The sequence below is a fragment of the Odontesthes bonariensis genome, chromosome 5 (assembly GCF_027942865.1).
Source record: "Odontesthes bonariensis isolate fOdoBon6 chromosome 5, fOdoBon6.hap1, whole genome shotgun sequence".
Classification (NCBI taxonomy): Eukaryota; Metazoa; Chordata; class Actinopteri; order Atheriniformes; family Atherinopsidae; genus Odontesthes; species Odontesthes bonariensis.
The window spans coordinates 8521303-8544805 of NC_134510.1; the positions used below are offsets into that span (position 1 = coordinate 8521303).

Sequence of the window (23503 nt, forward strand, 5' to 3'; positions counted from 1 at the left end):
CATCTGTTCATCCTATATATTTGTGGCTGTTGAAATCATATAGTTAGCAGGACTGCATGTTTCCATTTCTCCTTATTTCTCCCCTTTGTTTCAGTCCGTCAGGCTGTACTTTCTGGGGGAAGAAGCCGTGGAGCAGGAAGAAGAAGATTCTTTGGCAACTGGGTACACTTGTGGGCGCCCCCGTTGGCATTGCGCTCATTGCTGGCATCGCTATCCCCGCCATGATTATCGGCATCCCTGTATATGTGGGAAGGAAGGTGAGGCTTCAAATACATGTTAACCACCAAAGTGAGTGATATTTGTACTTAATGCTTATAGTTTTAACCATCTGGATAACTCATTAGATGTGCCTCTGTTAAGACTTGACTTAAATTCACTATATTTCATATGTCAATAATCTCTGAATCTGTGAGTGTCCAAACTGATATCGTATCACTTACAAGTGCAGATTAATGAGGAATCCGAATTTCCCTTTGCAATAGTCAAAGGGAAAGCCTGCCAAGAAGAAGCCAGAGCCAAAAACTTTCTTATACAGTGGGAATGCAAAGCTGACCCCAAAGCGACCCGTACCGATACGAAGTGACCCGAACCGTACTGACAGTGGAAACAGTCTGAGTACTTCGTAAATTTTTGGAAAACCTGTACCTGCTTTTCTGCTTGACTTTTCAAAGTGACCAACTTGTGCTTGCGAAATTCAGTCCCTTTTGGACATTCCTGATCAATGTTAGCATGGAGTGAGCTGAAGTGACGCTGAAGATTTGAAGCTTTGAAATGCGCTAATGACGCCTGACATATAAGGCAGAATGGCTTGCCATTACGTTCAACAAAAAAATATAAACTCTCCCACTGTTAAAAACGTTCTGTGTTCATCTTCATATTTTTGTTTAGCTGTGCATTTTTTCCCTGCCATTTTGAGAGCGAAATTGGCACAAATTGTTTACTCAAATGGTTTTACCCATACTGGGAAACTTGGCGGTATTTTCATCTCACGCGTATTGAACTCAAACGAAGTGAACTCGCACATTAAAAAAAACACAATCATAAATTTTGATCTGAGCGTAAGAATGAAACCAGACAAAGAGCCACATGCGGCTCAGGAGCCGCGGATTGGCCACCCCTGCTCTAAATCATCCCTACCTGTACTAGTTAATTTTGGCTGATTTACCTTTTTCTGATAATAGTCAGACTCAGGTTCTCTAATGTCAGTATAACACAATCCAGATTGATGCAAATGAAATGATATTTAAAGAAAAGTGGGCCTTTTTTCTTTATTTAAGCAAGAATGCTGTTGATGCATTCAGAGTCAGTCTTGCAGATTCTTTATGGGACTTTAAACAATCCAACAATGTTTCAAAAGAAAGAAAAAAAAAGCCTAAAACGAACACATGAAGACAGAGGATAATGATTTTAGTCAAGAAACGTATTATTTCTGGTTTGAATCCTTTTAATGATCCGTTTCTTACGTCAGACTAACATGTTTTTTCTCCTCTGTCAGATCCACAACCGTTATGAAGGCAAAGATATTTCCAACCATAAGAGGAACCTGGTGATTGCTGGAGGAGTGACTCTCTCTGTCATCGTGTCCCCAGTGGTGGCTGCAGTTACTGTCGGTCAGTTTTTTCTCCAACCTCCTCTTCCTCTTTCTCTCTCTTCCTCCTTATTTACATACTGGATCCGTGTTGGACTTTCCTGACTTTGGACGAAGTCAAACAAGGACTCTGCCTAAAGTTTTATTCTTGGCTAACCCCGTTTAATTTTCAAGATGATACTCTGCAAAAGTTTGTTTGCAAAGTTAGGATTTCTCATGAAAATATGGGAAAGCTGAAAGGGTTAGTGTGTTTTGACTCATTTGCATCAGCACAAGTGGCCTGCACAGTTGTTGTTTTTTCCTTGTTCCTGACATTATCTGTATCCCTGTTTTTATTAAACACTTCAGGCATCGGAGTTCCCATCATGCTTGCGTACGTCTATGGTGTGGTGCCCATATCTCTGTGCCGCAGTGGAGGTTGTGGCGTATCAGCTGGGAATGGAAAAGGAGTACGCATAGAGTTTGACGATGAGAATGATATAAATGTAGGCAGTGGGGCAGCTGCCACCGGTAAGTTTTCCTCCCCTGTCCCAACATGGACTGCCTCTGACCCCCCCCCCCCCCCCAAAGCAACCTTGTGGAATGTATGCCAATAATTACCTTTTGCTCACTCAGATTCAGATTATTTTATTGTCATTCAACATAAAATCAGAGATGCACTGCAGAACAAAACTACGATGTGTTTTGGCCACAACAAAGGAGTTAGATAAATATCCTAAGGGAATATAAAGAATAAGAAGTAAAGATATAGAATAAAAACAAAAATAAAAACCAGGTCAGAGAAAGGAGGCCGTATAAATATAAATATATTTGTGTAAAAATCTCTGTGCAAAAGAGTAATGTGCAAATGGTCTTAATAAATAGATGACAGAGGTAGATAAAATAATGTTAGTCTGAGGTAACAGCTCTTCTTTTTACAGATGCCTATTGCTCTTTCTGTGTTCTATAGAACAATGTTTGGTCATTTTCTGAAGTGAATGTCTGAATTAGTCGTTTCTTTTACACCTCAGTTTCATCAGGAAGATATATTTTTTCTTAAACTATAGACTGCCTTTAATTTATTCCCACATGTTTCCCTTCATCCTCTGTTTGTTTCTTACTGTTAATTCATGTTAGATTTGTGTTTTCTCATCTCGTGTTTTATTCTCTATATAGATACTACTTCAGTGGCAGACACCAGGAATAACCCCAGTATAGGCGAGGGCAGTGTTGGAGGGATGATGGGCAGTCTGAGTGCCAGCGGCAGCCACATGGACCGTCTGGGGACCACCAGGGACAACCTGAGTGAGACAGCATCTACTATGGCCCTAGCTGGGGCCAGCATCACCGGCAGCCTGTCTGGCAGTGCCATGGTCAATTACCTGAACAGGTACCAAAACTGAAATGTTAAGCAACTTTGACGCTCTCAACAACTCGTTGTCTAAACCGTTCTGCTCACACATCGTCAGGCTGGAGGTGCAGGCTGATGTGCAGAAGGAACGCTGCAGTCTCAGCGGGGAGTCTGGCACGGTCAGCCTGGGTACAATCAGTGACAACGCCAGCACCAAAGCAATGGCTGGATCCATTCTCAATGCCTACATGCCTCTTGACAGGTGAACACCATTTTTATCTGCCTCGAGTAGTTGTGGAAGGACATTTCAGTGTTTAAATCACTGTGCAGTTGATGTCAATAATCCATAGTATCAAGGTTAAAATGTTGATCAAGCATATGTGTGACCTTATAGGCTACGTTCAGACTGCAGGCCTTGATGCTCAATTCCGATTTTTTTGTGAAATCGAATTTTTTTGTGAGGTCGTTCACATTGCAATTAAATGCAACCTGTTTGTGGCCTGCTGTGTGAACGGCTTACTGCCCCATACAATCCCGCATGCCCAGAAGAGCGTACGATGACGTCATACGCAGCGAGCGTTCCCAGTGTTTGCGGAAGTAAACATGGATGGTAAGAGCAGGAATGCATATATTGCGATTTTAAAGTTGTTGTCCAGCCGGAGCCAGCACATTAATCACGGCATAATTTTAAAGAGGATATTAAAAAGAAAAAGAGCTAGGCTTTTGGCCCCGGCCTTTTGTGGGGCAGTGGCATCGTCTATCCAAAGACACGTTTGGGTGCGTCGTCGTAGCCAGGAGTGGTGGGACTGTGATGTGAGCGGCTTTTCAGACGCGGACTTCATTCAAAATTTTCGGATGACAAGGAGGTCTTTCATTTATCTCTGTGAGCGCCTTTCTTTAGCGCAATCACGACAAGACACACACCTCCGACTGTCCATATCGGTGAGCAAACGCGTTGCGGTTGGACTGGACTGGCTGGCAACAGGTGCAGGTCGGATAAATGCGCCCTGGCCGTTCAGACTGCAGTCGCATGGCAAAAGATCAGATACGTATCGGAATTAGGACCACATATCCAAGTGGCCTGGATCGGATTTGAAAAAATCCGATCTGTGCTGTTCAGACTGTCATGAAAAGATCAGATACAGGTCGCATAGGGCCAAAAAAATCAGATTTGGGTCACTTCAGTGTGCTGTCTGAACGTAACTAAAAGGTCAGTATGAGCTATGGAAGCATTATTAAACTGCTCTCTGAGGCTCAATGAGAGAGCATCAACATGTTTGCAACTTACTTTAATTTTTCTTTCTACCTTTCTGCTCCAGAGATGGAAACAGTATGGAGGTACAGGTTGACATTGAATCCAAACCTGGCAAACATCGGCATCACAGCGGCAGCAGCAGTGTGGATGACGGCAGCCATGTCGGCCGCTGTAGCTGGACGTGTCCCTCCAACGGCTGCACCTCCTCAGAAGGCAAAGGAACTTCCACTAAGTGGGCCAAAGAGGCCTCATGCTCCTCCTCCTCCGGCTCGGGGGGCAAAAAGAGTAAAGGCAAGCTGCGCAAGAAAGGAGGCGGAAGTACCAAGATCAATGAAACACGGGAGGACATTGATGCTCAGCTCCTTGAACAGCGCAGCACCAACTCCTCAGAGTTCGACTCTCCTTCACTGAGTGGCAGCTTGCCATCTGTGGCCGACTCCCACTCCAGCCACTTCTCTGAGTTCAGCTGCTCGGATCTGGAAATCATGAAGACGTCTTGTAGCCATGGCTCTAGTGGAGGCGATTACCACATGCGCTTTGCCACCGTCAGCCCCTTACCCGAGGTGGAGAATGACCGTCTGGAGACATGTCCCGCTTCTTCGTCCTCCTCACAGGGACATGTAGGTGTGACCACTCCCCATTCTCCCCCCTCCACCTCCTCCCTGGGTAACGGCGCAGAGCTGTCCCCGCTCTGCTTCATCACAGAAGAGAATGTCAACCTGGTGTGCCCCACTGAGCTGGACTCTCATAACACCGGGGAGCTTCTAAAAGAAACCAACAACAACCACCATCACCCACAATGCACAGCCCAAACCCAGCAGCAGTCCAAGAACTCCTGTATACAAACAGATATTTAAAATGTCCATACCTTAAGTGCTTCACAGACATCATTTTTCAACATTCTTTCCTCTAACAGTCACTGCTTACAGTTTAATCTGCATTTTTCAGTTTCGCCCTGGTAAAAGAGGCATCTTACTTTGGTATAGGTGTCCTTTATAAAAAGCAGTCTAACGGTCCAACAGATCTGACTGTCACAGAGCTTTTGGAAACACAAAAAAAAGTTTCTGAAGCACAGCCATGGGAGAAATGTTAATGCTGTTTCTCCACCTATGTGACCCGCAGGCTGTTGACACAGTTTTGACTTTCAACAGAATGCAGCCCACTGATTTGGTTGCTGCATATAGATCAATATATGTAGGGTGAAATAAAACCACTGTGCCAGTTTTGCAAGTGTTTGATTTATGCTTTACAATGTGGATGCATCGCCACGCAGGAATCTTGAATCTTTCAGCTTTCTAGAGGGGAACTCAAACGAGGACCAGGGAATATGACTCACCATTTCTTCCTTTATTTTTTTCCTCCAAAGTGTAATAGTAACGGAGGGAACATTTGTCTTCTAGTATGTATTTATTATTCTTTTTCACCTGGATGTTTTAAATGAACCCTAATGTAAAAGTACGAGGCCTGGGCTGAATATCCTGAATTATTTTGGCACTAAAATTGACCTGCACCAAACTAAGATCTTGTTCAGATGCATAAACACAGCGGTTGTCCCATTGTGGGAGATGGTGCTTGACAGCTTTTTTTTTTTTTTTTTTGATTTATTCAGGATGACGGTGTCGCCTCACTGAGTAAGAGAGCCTCGATATCTTTGTTAACTCATGGTGCCTTCAAGAAGCTGTTTGTGTTTTGTTTGTCACTCTCCGCTGTGTCTTCTAGATTCCAAACGAGATAGATAGCATCTCGTAGATAGCAGAACATTTGTCTTTGTTGGAAGGATGCTTCTTCACATGCAGAGCATACTGTGGTAGACATGGTAAATGAAGACTTTTCAATTGCCTTCCAAAGACGGCACTCAGGCTCTTGTTAAATCTTATTCCTCTCGCTCGTCAACTGTAGACACGGTATTGTGCATCCTTTTTGCAACACGGGGATCAATCAAGACGAGATCCAGGATTACAGACTGCTGTTTAGCACATGCTTCACAAATGCTAGGCAAATAACCGAGGCTGCGCAACGGCCCAAGGCACCTGCACTGTTAACTGTATTTCATGTTGCATTGATGTTCTGCAATGCACAATGGTTGATAAGATTTGTTGCCCCACCCCCATTGATGCATCCTGTGATTCCTGTTTGTGTTGCCAAACGGTGCTGCTGAGCAGACTTGAAATCAGTTTTGTTCTTAATTTCAGTGTTTGAAGCCTGTGTTTATGCTCTGTGGTCTGCTCTGAGGCCTCTGAGCTGGCTCAGGTGAACATGTACCAGCAAATCGTTTTTTGACCTTGGTCAGTTACTGAATGAACATTTAGTTTGATTCTGTGGATGAGGCCTCATGCTGCAATTGTCCCTGCATTAAAGCAAAGACATTTTGTTCTTCCTCCTTTAGTTCAGCTTCTCATTCAGCAACAAAAACCCTGATTTGAACACTAGTGCCAGATTTAATTTGTGCAGAGTGGCATATGGTATTTGTACATTTGTTTGGTAATTTGCTTTACTATATGCGTGTAAATGCATATCAAAGAATTAAAAAAAATGTTTGAAATGTCTGATTTTTTTTTTTTTTTTTTTTTTTTTTTTTCTTTCTTTAAAAAAAAAAAAAAGAAAAACTAATACAAGTACTGTAAATGCTTCCATCACTGGGAGTGAATCTTTCATTTAAACAAAAACTTCATCACAGGACAGAATTTAATTATTTTCTATTTTATTGAATAGTCCTCTGAATATTGTACACATTTTTATTTTTTTACAACTACTCAAACCTACAGTTAAAACCAGAGGAGAGAAGCTACGGAAGATGTGGAATTATTGCCTCTTGCCCTCAATTAGTCTCCCTGAAGTAAACTTAATACATTCATGAAGAACTGAGAAACAAAAACAGACTTGACATACATGTAGAGTATGCTTTTAAAATAGAAAAAAAAAAGCACATAAATGTGAATATATTTATGATTTAAGATGCAGAGATCCAAAGCCATTTAACAATTTGATTGAAGCTACAAAGTGACACCAATAAGACTCTTTAGGAGTATCCATACACTCACCAGAGTGGAAGTTGAACTCTTGACTGAAACCAAGGCACACATCCATTAAGATGCTGCATCGCTCAAATGTGTTCACAAGTTGGGAGGTGACCGTGCAGATGTGTGTTAGCAGGAAAGTTAGGAAAGCACGTTAAATGACTTGATGTTATTCCATATTTAAAACGACTGCCTTTAGTTGTAATTTCATGTTTAATCTCAGATTTGTTAAATGCATACTTGGGGGAAAAAAACAGGAGAACACGAGAAGTCTTGTATTTTCCCTTCTGGAAGAGTACTGGATCAGCTCATACTGACAAACTGCAATAGCCCATCACACTGATCATACAGTGCATGCAGTCACAATGAAACTGTTTTAACTTATTTGTTGGTTCAGCAGCAATGAACAGCTTAAGTTGGTGACAAATGAGTTGATGTGATATTAACATGCACTGAATACCATCTCTGATCTCGGCTGGTCTGTGACGGCTACTTTTTTTTTTTTTTTTTCCTAATAAAATGTTTGCCTTCAAACAAAACCTGTGTTCGAGGACCACATCAACAGTTCTGGGAACAGAGGCCTGTCCTGAGGTAACCGAACTGTCCATTGGAGGACGGGCTTGGCTCTAGCCTTACATAACATTGCACATTGGACCCTATTCCTCAATACACTAAAGTGAAAGGTCCATTCTCTTCCACGCTCCATTTTGTACAATTCAAGTGGTTAGCTCTGGTACAAAAGTAGATCTGCATTGCAAAATGTTATGGAGTGAAAAATAGATTTCTTACACCATCACACAAACATACAGGGATAATTTACAGCTTGGATGAGCAAAGAGATTCTAAATCTGTTCCATGGTATTGCTGTGGGCACATTCTGCAGCTTCTGGCCTTTGTGTCCTCAATTTCTTGTTCAGTGTTTTGCATAGATCCAACTGTTGGGGGTGCAGGAGCTCATGCAGCAGGAGGGTCAGATGTATTTGTTGGCCAGATTCTGAACGTCGTTCTTAGTGAACCCTGTGCTCTCCACAGCCGAAAGATGCTCAAACAGCTGAGTCATGTGTCGATGTTCATCTTTCTCCAGTAGCATCAGGACGACCTGCATGGAGCATGTCGTCACTAATTTGCTTACTGACACATTATTATATCTCACAAGTCACAAATAAAATTCACACTTTTTCTCGGTGATTACAGATTAGAAAAACCACATTTGAATGTAAATTTAAATCTCACCGAGAACCTGTCAGTAGTGTGCAGGTGACTGAGGTGTTGATAGACCAAGTTGGGATCTTTCTCCAGTAAATGTGAGTCAAGCGCCTGCATGATGAAGCTGATAGTATTTCCATCCAGCTGCGTGCCAAGATACTGCGGAAGCATGTCGGGTGCTGTGGAGGTCAGCAGTTTGGCGCAGGCTGCTGTGTTTCCGCTGCAGCGAGCTGCGTTCAGAGACTGGCCAAAGTCATAGGCGCTGGTGGGCTGGAGGTTGATGGGCATGTCCTCCCCTCTACTGCTGCTGGCTGAGTTAGAAACAGCTGACATGTCGTCATCATTGTCTACCTGAGGAAGGAGATTGGCATGCTATATGTATTTTTAGGACACATCAAATCAGAGATGTCACAATCGCATAGAATCAAAAAAAAAAAAAATCTTTCAGATTTCATAGACCTGGAGTTTCCCACTTTATCCACCAAACCAACACTACCAAACATGCCACAGCTTTTCTATGTAAAGCCTACACAGGAGGCCCATACATATCATAAATGCATGTCTACCTCAGTGATGGGAACATTCTTCCTTGGTTGGTCTTGTGAAACATTGGCCAGACTCTGTCTGAGCAGCACTGTCACCTCCTCCAGCTCCTTCTCAGCCTCCTGCACATTGGGATCTAGCTGCAGCACCTCCTGCAGGTCAGAGCTGCACGCCACGTAATCCTGATAGTGAGAGGCAACACAGAGTGTGAAAGATGTGAAAAATACACACTCCCTTAAAAACAATTTATGTGAAAGTCAACATTTCCCTTACACGCTCCTTTAAGGTATCAGTCGTTTTGTCCAGCTCTGTTTACCTTGAGGCCTTTATTGGCCAGGGCTCGTCTGTAGAAGGCCTTCTTATTGGTTGGCTCCCGTTTCAATGCTGCGTCACAGTCCTGCTTGGCCTCAGTAAATCTCTCCGCCTTCAAGTAGCACAGTGCTCTGCAACCACACATATTACTGGTGATCTTTATTTCCGTTACCAGCAGCCAATCTTACTTGATGCAGGACTAAAAGGCATCACAAGTTTGTGACTTATCAAATGTGAACTGGATTCGACGATTAAAGCTTTCATATGAGCAGGATGAGACAATGGATAAAGGCGGAATGAAATCTGATTTGAAGGCCTATTTTCTTGGTGAATTTGCTGTTGATATTTTCCATCTACTGGGCGTCAGCAGCATGTGGGTGTTTGCTCTGGTGTGGCTGTACAGGCAAGCCGTTTCCACAGCAGAGCTCAACATTCATGTGCAAACACCAACACACAATGGAAGATGTTCATGTTTCCTCTGATGTAATATCAACAACCTATCAACGACTGAAAATGTGGCAGTGCGTTGGATGTAAGCAGTTAAACGTAAATGGACTATGACATGCCTTCAGCAGTTGAATGCATTCAGTTTTCAATAGTTTTGTTCAGTTGTAAGATAATATAATGGTAGGTATAAGTGAAGCGGTGATACACAAAAGGAGAAACAGGCATCCTTTCACTGAGCTTTACCTGCTATGTTGCTTTTATCATCAATAAATGCTGGTAAAATGTTGTGACTATCACTTGGTGGGGATTAGCTATGGAACTGATCTCTATGTTTGAATTAATCCAAACCAATGACTGGATTTTCAGTGGGATTTCTGACATTCATGTTTTATAAGGAAGTAAAACATGAGAAGAAGAAGAAGAAGAAAATGCACTGCCTGTCCAAAAAAAAAAAAAAAGGTTAGAGCCTCCCATTGGATAATTACTGCATGGATGATGATGTTTCGGCTGGTAACAGGTTATTTAACCCCAACTGATGCAGTGAGTAGCTTCCCATTTCTTAAACAACCATGTCGGAAGGCACAACCTGTGATTGTGGAAAAGATGTTAATCTGTTTCAGAAGGGTCAAATTATTGGCATGCATCAAGCAAAGAAACATCTCAGGGGATTGCTGAAACTACTCAAACTGCGCAACGCTTTATTAAAAACTGGAAGGATATTGGGGAACCATCATCTTTGAGGAATAAATGTGGTTGTGAAAAAATCTTGGACGATCTTGATCGACGATCACTTAAACGTTTGGTGACATCAAATCATCAGGAAACACTACCCAGATCCGCCCTCTTAGGGCATCACCCGTTTCATCCGAGCTTCCTACACACTTATTTATTTTCGGAATTGTCTTTTTTCCCCATTTGTCTAGGTACCTAACTTATCGCACTTATAGCACTAGTTATACTCTTAGCTGTTTGGTTTTGGAAGGAAATGCACTTATGATTTCTTGTGACCTGAAGTTCTTTTGCCTACCGATGTTGAACACACTTATTGTAAGTAGCTTTGGATAAAAGCGTCTGCAAAATGACCATAATGTAATGTAATGTAATGTAAACATAAAAAACAACAGAAAAACTCACGGCCATGTTTAGTATTGAAAGTACGAGCACTTCCACATGCATAATGCAAAGGAAACTCAAGGGATTGGGACTAAACAGCTGTGTAGCCTTAGGAAAACCACTCATTAGTGAGGCTAATCAGGAAAAAAAGGCTTCCATTTGCTAAGGAGCACAAAGATTGGACTTTGGAGCAATAGAATAAGGTCATGTGGTCTGATGAGTCCAGATTTACCCTGATGGGCGCATCAGGCTAAGAAGAGAGGCAGATGAAGTGATGCACCCATCCTGCCTAGTGCCTACCGTGCAAGCCTGTGGGGGCAGTGCTATGATCCGGGGTTGCTGCAGTTGGTCAGCAACGTTATGTGCCCAAAGAATGAGGTCAGCTGATTTTTTTTTATATCCCTGATGACAGGCATATTCCAAGATGACGATGCCCGGATTCATCGGACTCAAATTGTGAAGTACTGGTTGAGGGAGCATGAGACATCATTTTCAGACACAGATTGGCCACCAGAGTCCAGACCTGAACCCCATCGAGCAGGGGTGGAGCAGGGATTTTAAATGTGGGGGTGTTCCAGGGGGGGCACATGAGCACCACATCAAGCCCATAGACACGACGCTGAAGTTGGCATCCGATTCGCAAATTAAATGAATGGGCATAAAGGGCCATTTCACTGCATTTTGATCGTCCTAAACTTGGTCCTGTATGGAAACTACAATAGTTACACTGCTCAAATCTGTATATAATTATTCTAAAGAGGCTATAGATTCATTAAAACCTTGTTTGGGATTTGTGAAACCTTTTTCTGATTTGTGAAAATGCAGAACAGGGCCATTTTACAGCTTTTTTTTTTTGTTGCATTCTGATCGTTCTAAACTAGGTCCTGAAACCTACAATAATTAGACTGCTCAAATCTGGATAGATATTCTAAAGAGTTCTTTCTTCTTTCTTTTTAATTTTCATTTGGACCATCCAAAACCAGAACCTGTATGAAATATAAATAAATATGGGCTTAATTATTAAGCACAAATGTCCGTTCAGTTTGACCAATGCCTTTTCGTGCAGCGTTAGGGGGCTGAGGTGCGCTCCATTTTGTATGTTGGTGCACTACGAGGGTGGGCAAACCGTTAATATAATCCATCCGTGGAGCAAACGGGTTTACTTTTGGAAAATGTGAGGGGGATGAAATCATCTTGCTGTAAAAGTGGGGGTGTTGAAACACCCCTATCCCCCACGGATAAGACGCCCATGCCATCGAGAATCTTTGGGATGTACTGGAGAAAGTCCGACTCTCCCATCATCACTACAAGATCTTGGTGGAAAATGAATGCAACTCCGAACAGAAATAAATGTTGTGACAGTGTAGAAGCTTATTGAAACAGTGCCACGGCGAATGTGTGCCATAATCAGAGCTTAAGGCGGTCCAACCAAATATTAGAGTGTGTGACTTTTTTTATTGGACAGGCAGTGTATATAGCGAGTACAGAATATCAAAGGTAAGGAAAAGAAAGGGAAAGAGACCACAGGAATGCCAGTTGTTTATGGTGAAGTGGGAGTGGAGCCTCTAACCTGTTAGTGTAGACAGCACATTCCTCTGGCTTTAATTTAAGGCATTCTGTGTACTTCCCCAATGCGTCCAGGTATTGGCCCTTCTTCACAAATTCATTCCCTTCTTGCTTCAAAGCTGAGAAACGGACTTCCGTTCTCCTCTCTGAAAGACAAAGTGGTGTCTGCTTAAAATCATATGTAGAGACCAGTTCCATTCGCCTCTCTTTTGAGGTCATAAATCACTTGCACTGCATTGAAATTCAACCTCCATTTCACAAGCCTGTGCTACACTGCATCAAGGTTTAAGCTGTTGAAATGAATGCTGCGCTGACTGGACATAAGGCATAAGAGGTAAGACGGCAATATGTCACAGTGTGAACTGCGGGCTGATCAGTCTGCTGCAGATTGTCTTCCGAGAGGGAAAACGGTGCCAGCAGCTATATTTTTTCATTGGATTAAGAAAAATACGGCGGTGGCAAAGCATTGGGAATGGAGAAGTGTTTTTTTTAATCACAATACTTAAAGTGTTGAGAGTAAAGTTAGTCTTTGTGGATATCCATCCATCCATTTTCTATACCCGCTGAATCTGTCGGTCGGGTCGCGGGGGGGCTGGAGCCTATCCCAGGTGGGGTACACCCTGCCCAGGCCGCCAGTCCATCACAGGGCCACACAGAGACAAACGAGACAAACAACCACACAAACACACTCACTCTCACTCCTAGGGACAATTTTAGAGACACCAATGAACCTAACATGCATGCTTTTGGACAGTGGGAGGAAGCCGGAGTACCCGGAGAGAACCCACGCATACACGGGGAGAACCAGCCGGGAGTTGAACCTGGAACCTTCTTGCTGTGAGGTGACAGTGCTAACCTCCACACCACTGTGCAGACCTTTTATGGATATATTGTCCTTTAAAAGATCCGATATTTTATATCACATTTGTAGTATAATATTACACTTCTAAAGCACACAATGCCTGTGAATGTTTTTAATTAATCTGAAAGATACAATTATTCAACAAAACAATATGGGAGATTAAAGAAATGTTAGCCTGTGAATTGCAGTAGACCATTCCAAAGAATATTCAGAGCACTAATTGACAATAAAAAGTGTAATTTGCAGGGTTATGACTTCGTGAAAACAGACCTCCATCCCTGGCAGCCTTCTCTGCTCGAGCCTGGAGGACCTCTGCGCTGGGGGGCTCCTCTCTGCGGTGCTGCTGAGCTGACAGAGGCACCAGGGGAATGTCTGGAAGTTTTTCTCTCCACTCTGGACCATCCTGGTCAATCAGCAACCGGGTGATTCTGAAGGATGCAGAACAGATTTGAATATAGGGAAAGATGTTCAAGTTTCCTAGTATAGCTTTACTTAGATTTCACTGACATGCAATACTTGGTCAGGAAACGCCGATTCTGAAAGAGACAATGGCACTAAACACAAAGTTTAATGCAAAAGACATTAGATACTTGACTGCTCAAAGTAGCCACCTTGTCTTTGATTACAGCTTTGCAAACTGTGAGCCTCTTGATAATGAGTTTTCAAAAGTAGCTCTCTACAGTGTCTCTTCATGCAATATCAAGACATTCCCAGAGCAATTGCGCACTTGTTGACCATTTGATTTGAACTCTTTGCTCAAACTCATTCCAAACAATCTCTAGCAGGTGGCGGTCGTGAGGTGAGGTGACTGAGGTGGCAATGTCATTACAGTTGACACGTCTCTGTGTGTGATTGAAATCATTACTGCGTGACATCGTTGGGTCCCTGAAGGTGAGCATGGATTCCTATCCATGTTGGTTCCAGATCACCAACTATTCCTGTCCCGAAATACTCCCAATCTATCTAGGTGCAGATATATGGTGGTGCCTGGACAAATGGGTAAACTCTTCATGTCTGCCCATGTGTTTTTTCTCCAAGCATCTTCCTCAGTAAAGTATTTATTTTATGAACAGAAAAACCACACGCATTTTGCCATGTTTGTTGACCCAATAATGGGCAAGTGGGATTTACTAGTCAGGACTAAACAAGTCAGGACAACAAGTTTAGTCAGGTCTAAACAAGTCAGGACAACAAGTTTAGTCAGGTCTAAACAAGTCAGGACAACAAGTTTAGTCAGGTCTAAACAAGGTGAGGCTGTGTTTCAGTTTTATGCCCCTAAAATCTGGAACAGTCTTCCAGAAGATGTGAGACAAGCCTCAACTTTGACAATGTTTAAATCCAGGCTGAAAAAACAATTCTATTTAGCTGTGCATATGACACCTGAAAGTATTTTATCTGCACTCTTCACTTTTAAATTAATTAATGATTATTTTTAATGTTTTTTTTTATTTTTTTAAATTTGTATTATTATTATTATTATTATTTCATTTATTTATTTATTTTTAATGATTTTATTGCCTTCTTGTGATTTTGTGTAGCTGTGAAGCACTTTGAATTGCCTTGTGTACGAATTGTGCTCTATAAATAAAATTGCCTTGCCTTGCCTACTTTATGATGATAAAAACATTATAGAAATAAGTGGGGTACATGCTGTCTACCTGTGATTACCCTGCACTACACCACTGGACAGATATATGAAACACATGTATAGATATATGGCTATAAAGTCTTGGTACACAAAGCAGCCAGGAGAGTGTCTTTGTTACATAACAGAGACAGAACATGCAGTGTGAGAACTGTAATTAGCTTCAAACTGGAGGAGGTTTTTTTGCCACCAGCTTTTTTTGCTACCCACTGAAATAGTCCATCTGTCCTTTTCATTGGCTTTTTTAAAAATCTATTTATTTTATTCATTTATTTTAAATTTGTTTTTATTGAGTCCTTCCAGACATTACAGCGAGAAACACAATGTGGAAATGAAATCACACCAGACATTCTCATTTGTCTTTCTATTATTTTATCTATGACACATGACTTTTGCATATGTTAACCAGATTTAAAACAAGGCAAGGGCACTTTATCATAGATCCCTAATTAGTACAAATACAAAGGATTAGGCAGCATCAGAAATATTATATTCAAATTTTGGCTTGGTGGTTACAATCAAGCATTCAAAGGTTCTCCCAGGAACATCAGTCTGTTTTGTGGCTGGAAGCTAATACCTGTTAACGCTGTCGTGTGCTGCCTGCACACTGATGTCTATCTGCAGGACAGTTTTGTAATCCACATAGGCCGTTCGGTAGCGTTCCAGGGACTCATAAGCCATAGCCCGACGTAGGAGTGGCTTGAGGGAGAATGGCTGCAGCTCCAGGGATCTGGTTAGTATAAATAGATATAATGAGACAAGAGCAAAGGATCAAGTTTGGTGCCCCTGCAATAGACATTAATGGAAAAGGTTCTGTCTGTATGGCATAAATGAGACTCACTTTGTGTTCATGTTTATTTTGCTGTGTTAGTATACGCATTATATATCAGTATGAAAGTCTAATGCTGTGAGATGTGCCCTTCAATCAAATCTTTTCTGCAAACAAAGAAAAATATTTCAAAGGCTCTTCCATAGGAAGTTCCCTCAAGTTTTCCTCAGTCTGCTGTTTATAAAACCACTCCTAACAAGATTATTTGCAATCTCTTACAACACACCCTTGTGCACAATACCTTAATTGAATGACTGAGCTGCTACTGAAGTTGCTGTAGCATAAGTCAGTCTATAAAAACTAGAGGCTGTGCTGGATTTGCAAACTAAAATGAAGTGAAAATTGTATTTTTTTTGGCTTCTCACCCACATCAAACATTTTTTTATAGATCTTGCTGTATACAATACTCTTAGTGAAGTATGTAAATTTACTCTCTTACCTTGTGCAGTCCTGTATGCAGTCTTGACTATTGCCATCTTTCAGGTAGCATGCTGCTCTGTTAGAATACAGAATACATAGATCCTCTGGACTATCAATCCCTGTGTGAAAAGGGACAAAGTTCACAACTGTAACCTAATCAAGAAATGCAACTTGGTAAAAAAAACAAAACAAAAAAAACAAACCATGAAGCTTGCCAGTTCCGATAGAGCTAAAGTCCTGAAGATGTGTAATGGTGGCATAAATCCAAATTAAGGAGCATTGAGTGAGGCTTTAAAAGATTTGCATGTATTATGAATCATTTAGATTGTTCAGAGATTAACGGCCGTTTCGGCACAGTTTAATGTGCTGTGGCCTGATACAGAGGAACTGTAAAAAGTGTTGCTACATACAGACATAGCACCTTTTGTAATTTGTGTCTGTGTACTGCAATGATGGGTTCCTGTCAAGATGGAATGGAAAAACATTTTTGTTTTCTTCAAGATTGAGAAGGTGACTTTAAAACTGTCTAAAAGTAAGACACTGCCCTACTGTTTTTCTATTTGAGTCTGAGAAATGTAAAACTATTCACACATACATTCATGATAAAATGATTCTATGTATTCAAATGTTGAAATTTGAAGGAACTTGTCACATTAGGTATTTTGTTGGAACCTCAAACAGGCAGGGGCCTGCATTTATAACATGCCACTTTATCTGATGTACTGTTTCACAAGGGTTAAAAGAATTTACAAGAGTGAAACTATGAGCTTGTATGCGCTGACGAAGAGCCACTTTTCTCTCTTAGTTTCAGGGCTGACATGCTGACAAACACACAGCTGATCACGGTCCTATAAGTTAAACCACCTCTGGGACATTTCAGTTCCAAAGTGTGACAACGAATGAACTCAAACTGCACGTGTTGTACGTATTTTACTCTACACTTGCCTGACAGGAATTTTTTTTAATCACTATCATAATGAACTATCACACTAATACAGTCATCATAAAATATGGCCTGCTCAAATCAAATCAAATAATGGATGATGACAGTGTGGCACTGATGATGGCGTCTCAGCAACTTCACACTCCTAGTGAGGACACTGTGACAGTATGTATAGCATGTCTGAGTCTCTACACAAGTTCTACTTTAGTAGAAATAGGTCTTTTTTTCACAGACCCCGTGAAACTCTTAAGAAGTTTACATTCACACACATTCTGAGGCTGTAACAAACCATCAGCGCTTAACAGCAGAGTACACCAACACCTCCTGTGTCCTTCATATGTTTAATACACCATGATGTAAAGTCTTTTAAATGAGCCAATAAATATAGTTTTATATGGAGTCCCCTGTTTCCACTTCTTACAGCATTTATTTTAGTACTGTTGGCCTACATATTCTAAGCTTAGCTCTTAATTGCATAGTGTGCAGTTGTGTGTCCCATTGTCAGTCGAAATGAATGACGTCAGTGTCCGGCCACTTTCACATCAGCTAGCACAGTCAGCAGTGGCTACTTCCTGGCAGTCATTAGACGGACAAAAGCCACATGTTTGATGGTGGATGACAAGCGCCAGATCCTCTCCTATCATCAATAGCTCATACTCTCAGTTTCGGAGGGAATTATCGCTGCGGTCCTACAGATTCAATTTCACAGTGAGTGGTTACTGGTCACGTGACTGTGACGGACCTGAGCTGAGAGGCTTAGTGCCAGGCTAAAACTGAAACACTGTCCCCACTCACCACAACAGCCTCACTGTGACGCAGTGCTCAGGGGGAAAAGGTCCCCAAATGTACCAACAAACAGCTTACTGGCTGCATAGCTATTAAGGTTTACAGACTGTAGGCTAACATGGCCAAGATGGACTGACAGATAAGAACATTTAAGTTGTTTGGAAAAATATTCCTTAATGGAGGGGATTATTTTGGAGTTTTTGTTATCATATCTAGAATCTGCAGTGTGACAGAACAACAACAAATAAGAAAGCACTATTAATATGACTGCAAGGTTGTGACCTTTGATTTACAGCTACAGTGTCCAGTCAGAGTATCAATAGCACTGATAATTAAAACACCATGAATACATTTTCAGTCTAAAATGGTAAAAAATAAACTGGCAAAGGAACATCAGTAGTGTGAGCCATGAGCTGCTTCTCACAGCCTGTGCATGACTCAGTTATATTGGTATTAACTGCAATAAATCAACCAAAATTCTTACATTACATTACATTACATTACATTACATTACACTTAGCTGACGCTTTTCTTACACACTATGTGTGACTCAACTACCAGTAACCTTAGAATATGACAGAAAGGATCATTTCAACAGTGAGGGCTCCTCAGCCTTACCTGAATCTGTGTAGCCCTGAATAGCTTGTGTGTATTTCTCCAGTGCATCGGCAAACTGTCCATTCTTAAACAGCAAGTTTCCCTCGTTCTTTAGCCGGGCCAGAGGTGGAGGCAGGGCTCCACAGGGGGCATCGAGGTTGACAGTTTCTCTTGTACTTCCCGCAACTATAGTTTCCTTACCACTGCTGCTCTGATCACCTTTCACTGAGGCTGTCGAGCCCCTCTTGCTTGATCCATTAGCTACCTTTTCCTTTGACTCCTGCGTGACTTTGTACTTGTCCGAGCTGCCCCCTCTGCTCTTCCAGGGTCCGTGATGCGAGTTGTTGGACTCATTGTGTGGACCCCCGTCACCTCTGCCGTGGGGCTTTTTTTGAGCGTTACCCATGTCTCCCTTTTCGGCAGGAGCAGCAGAGCTCTCCTCCCCTCCCACAGGCTGGCTTGGTTGAACCGGACAAGCTGGAAGGGAGAGGGAGGGGAGAAGCACACCCACAGGAAGGAGTCAGCTGTTACATCACAGTGGGGGAGGGGTGATGCACACTGCACACAGCCACTTCAAAGTGCTACTTCCAGGAAGCAGGGACTGTGAGCAGGGAATTACGAAAGATCTGTGTGGGGGTGGGGCAGATAACTCACACGCACCCATTATATGTCACAACCCAGAAGGGCAAGGGGAGTTTCCTCTATGGCCTAAAGGACATACTACTAATACCACTAATAATGATAATAATGATAATCACCATCAACATCACAATACTTCAAAAAATATTCCAAATCAACAAACAAACAGTGTTCCTCAGATGTTCTGTTCTTATTACAGAATGTTTACAAATCATACACCTACATTTTTATTCTGCATATCATATTAAGGCGAGACACTACAGGTGAATGGGGTAATATTTTAAAATAATAGATATCACCATGAAACTTCCTCAGTTGATTACTTATACAAGTATGAAAAAAAAATGTATTACAAGTTTTAGAAATTTGTATGTGTAATTATGCAAATTAGGCACGATCTCATTAAATATGCGCACATTTGCATATGTTTCCTGAAGATAGATCTGAACATATGATAAAGCCAGGTGCAAAGTTCTTTCCTCATTTTGTTTACACACAAAATGAAAAGAAAATTACAGAGGGGTTTCAGGATATCTGCTTTCATTTCCTAGGAAATCAAAATATACTGCCCATAGCCTAAAAAGCATTAATTTTCGCCATATTGTTTGATTATAATGACACATAAATCAGGCCAGGAATGATTTATCAACAAATCCTTCTGTAAATATCTTCATAATACTGCTTAGTGTATAACTGGAAAGTTTGGTGTTAGTAGGTGCTCCATAGTCTGAGATACTGATACTGGAAAAATACAAAAAATTGATTTTGAGAAAACGGCATCTAAAGATTTAAATAGGGGAATTCATTTTGGTAAATTTGGGCGAAATGTACTGCCGCGATTAAACAAAATGTGATGAAATAAACATTTTAATTTATGTTTTGAAATAACACGTATTGAAGGAGTAGACTGGCCCAAAATCTAAAAATTGACCACTGCATGAAATCACTGTTTTTGCCTGCTGTGTCTCGCCTTAAGAAAAGGAATGCACAACTAGTACCAGGCTTGATTTAAAGTAACATTTCTTGCTATTTCTTGACTTGAACATCTCGTTACTGATGCAAAATACCTTATACAGGCTCTATAGTAAGTACAAACATTGGAATAATCTGAATGATGAAGTTCTAATATGAAAAAAACCTCCTTATCCATCGATTTACTTTAATAATAATAATAATAAATGGTGAATAGGAGTTATCTAATGTGCAAAACTCTTTATGAGTTCTCTCGCTCTAATTCAACTTTGCGTTTAAAAAAGAAAAAAGACTATTTCAATCAATTATCGACTAATTTTTGGAAGCACTCATGAAACTAGAAAAGGCCTTTAATTTGCCCATAGTCTCTGTGTGAGTGTAGAAAAAAAAAAAAGGATATTAATATTGATTGTGAGGAATTCAGAGAGTCTCACCGGTCTGTTGTGCTTGTTCCTCCTCATGACTGTTGTCATCTTCCTCTTGGATGAGGATTTTTTTGCCCTTGCGTTGTTGCTCTGGTTGACATTCTGACATCTTCTTCTCAGTTTTAGAGAGAAGTTGCTAAAACACAAATCCTTCCATTATAAGAATGTGTAAATGATAAGGTGGACACACAGCTCTGCAAAAATGGCTCATTCTGTGGTACCACAATGACAATGTAAGACTGAGGTATAATAAATGGGTTAATTAGTGAACAGTATCATTTTAGGGAAAATGTTCTTCACATGTATCTTTATAAAAAGATAACAAACAAAAGGCACATACATAATGGCTTTATGGGGGACAACAAAACAAAACACTTGTTGAGGTCTCCTTCTAGGACAAGTAACAACAATGTCAAATCACAAGGGATCTTAACATCCTGCAGCTGCCGCACTCTGCCTTTAAGGTAGAGTACAGCAGCTGACTGGGGCCTTACACATACACAATGACACCTAGTGGACAAAAAGTCCACTGGCAAGTATAAACATGCCTCATACTTCCACTTACAGTGGCTGCAGTGTTATGCGGTTCTTCCCTTAGCACCATCCTCAGATCCTCAGAGGCCATTTTGGGGTTGCCCCAATGATTATGAACAGTAGCTCGACGTAGTAGGGCTGATAATGACAGATACATTACACATCTGGGACATAAACAGTAACAACTGTATTCAAAGTTATGACTAAAGCCTGTCAGCGTGACCAACACATTACAAGATTAAAATACCAGTTCTTCTTCCAAACACTGTCCAAGCACTTAAAACTTCAGATAAAAAGGAAAGCACCTTTTGTATTGCCCGGTTCAAGCTCGAGCACTCGCTCACAGTCTCTCATGGCATTGTGCCAGTGCTTGAGATGGATCTCTGCCTGAGCTCTGTTGTTGTACGCAGCAACAGTGGGTAAAATGCAAAGGCTCCTGTAATGGTGATGAAAAGTACAACAGACCTTCATTAACTTGCCTTCACTAACTGTACATTTGCTAAACAAGAGTGAAATCAAACCACAATGCTGGATGGCCTATTTTTACGAAATGAATGAGTTGTGCGGAGAACCTGACCTGGTGTAGTACGCTACTGCCTCCTCATAATCGTTCGCTCTGAAAGCTTCATTGCCTTTGTCTTTTTCACGATTCGCCAGAAGGAGCTTCTCGTTCTGTGACAGTGCTGCATCACAAATGTTACACACAAACCCAACAACTTAAGTATATTCCATGCTTGCTTTGCAGTTACTGTTAAAAAACACATGTATGGTACTGTGCATGTGGATTACATGAGGCATTCACTTGAGTCTTGATTTTGGGATGTCCGGTGTTTACAATGGCCGGCGGATCGTTTTTGAGCACATTCCCATCTATTTTGTCACATTCCTTTTCCACATCAAACCTAGAAATAGAGAGAAACATGGGCCAACAAAGAAATTATGCAAAAAAAGACTATAGAGAGGCAGCTAGTGTTTAACTGTGGATCACTGTAGTAAAAAAAAAAGCTTAGCTAAGCAGTTGTTACCTTTGATCGACAATGACTGCAGCTGCTGTAATAGCGTGTTCTTTCTTCTGAATATAATGGACAAATGTGGAGAGAAAATGTCTTACTTGTCCCATTCTCGATGGTCACGAGGAAGAGCAGATTTTGAAGGATTCTTTCTTTCTTTTGGAACTGAACTCTGTGATGGAGAAATACTTCATTTCTTGAGTGTACGTGTACATATTCACATGTTGTGTAGATGAGAGAGAGATGAGAGCGTAAGATGTGATCACCTCGCCAAACGGAACAAAGCAATTGGAACCTCTTACAGGTGGCACTGTGTCTTTCACTGGGTCATCAAACAGTGACTGCTGGTTAAGGGAAATTTCATTCCTTTTGGTGTCCTCTTCCCATGTCTGTAAAGTACAAGGTATTCAATATCAAAATATATTACGACCTAAAGGAAATGAATGATTAATGAAAACAAGCAAACAAACAAAAACACTGTGTACCATACCTTTAACTCACTGACTATTTGGCTCCACTCATCTTTAGACAGGCTAGCTGCTGTGGCTACAGGGCTTTCCTTCCTCAGAGCTCGGCTCCTCGGGTTCAGCTTCTCCAAGTGACTTTCACAGAACTTGATCAGATGAGGATAAATACCTTCCTGACCAGACCTTTAACACAAAATGATACATGCTTCTCTGAGTGCCAACATTCCTTTCAATATCCTCAGTCAAGTTTCTGACTGAATTTGCATTGCGATGTGCTTTTATACTTTTTGCAATTGCTGATAGATTTTTTTTTTTTTATCACATCCATACTTTCACCTCTACTTCCAGGCTTTAATCATTGCTGCCTATCACTAGTAAACTGTGAGCACTGTTTTTAAGATTGCTCTGTTTTGTGTTTAAAGCATTTGCATCTTCTGTCATCCTCCAACCCCTTATGAGCCCCTTACAAAATCCAGAAAGGGTCTATCAATGATACCTAGAGAACAAATAAACAGACCTTTCACCACACTGCCTGAAATCTCTTGGAAAGGAAATGATCTAATGTTAAATCTCTTCTAAAAACTAAATTTCATCAAACAGATTTTTTTTCTTAGGTGTTGGTGTTTTGTTTTTAAATTCTTAAATGATTGTTTTCTACGTTAAGATGTCTTACAGTGTTTAGTTTTCATTTAAGCGTTTTTTTAACTTTGTCCATGAAAAAAAAAATCACAAGAATATGAAGGGAAAACCATATTTGATAAATACACAAACCCTCCTTTGCTCCCTTACACAGCAAGCTGAACTATGTGGCATTTACCTCAGGACTCTCAAGATCTTCTCCAGGTATTTGGCATCTCTGCATTTGTCAATGTAATCATAGTCAAGGTGCTCCACAGGGACCTTCCCACTATAGTCAGCGATGGAAGACGGGCTTTGATGAGAGAAAACTGCGTCTGCACTCATACCTGAAGAGATTAACATGACACAAAATAAAACA

General features: G+C 41.2%; 2 protein-coding genes across 2 annotated transcripts in view; one reads left to right on the forward strand and one right to left on the reverse strand.

Moving 5' to 3' along the window:
- LOC142379672 (E3 ubiquitin-protein ligase RNF19A-like) overlaps positions 1–6719 on the forward strand; it is a 35184-nt gene extending 28465 nt beyond the window's left edge. The window contains exons 5-10 of the mRNA XM_075464761.1: positions 95–257; positions 1496–1610; positions 1937–2098; positions 2744–2957; positions 3037–3180; positions 4238–6719. Coding sequence (XP_075320876.1) covers positions 95–257; positions 1496–1610; positions 1937–2098; positions 2744–2957; positions 3037–3180; positions 4238–5030 — 1591 coding nt within the window. The 3' untranslated portion in view covers positions 5031–6719. The remainder of the gene's footprint in view (positions 1–94; positions 258–1495; positions 1611–1936; positions 2099–2743; positions 2958–3036; positions 3181–4237) is intronic.
- A 135-nt stretch (positions 6720–6854) lies between these two features.
- Positions 6855–23471, reverse strand: spag1b (sperm associated antigen 1b). Its single transcript, XM_075464760.1, has 18 exons — positions 23324–23471; positions 22530–22689; positions 22306–22428; positions 22141–22211; positions 21819–21931; positions 21607–21712; positions 21335–21465; positions 21061–21167; positions 20505–20631; positions 18481–18936; positions 16153–16252; positions 15462–15614; positions 13510–13667; positions 12382–12523; positions 9256–9382; positions 8963–9121; positions 8424–8747; positions 6855–8289 (listed from the first exon to the last, which is right to left on the reverse strand). The coding sequence occupies exons 1-18, from the start codon at positions 23467–23469 to the stop codon at positions 8161–8163; spliced, it is 2832 nt and encodes a 943-aa protein (XP_075320875.1). The 5' UTR covers positions 23470–23471; the 3' UTR covers positions 6855–8160.
- Positions 23472–23503: the final 32 nt, after the last annotated feature.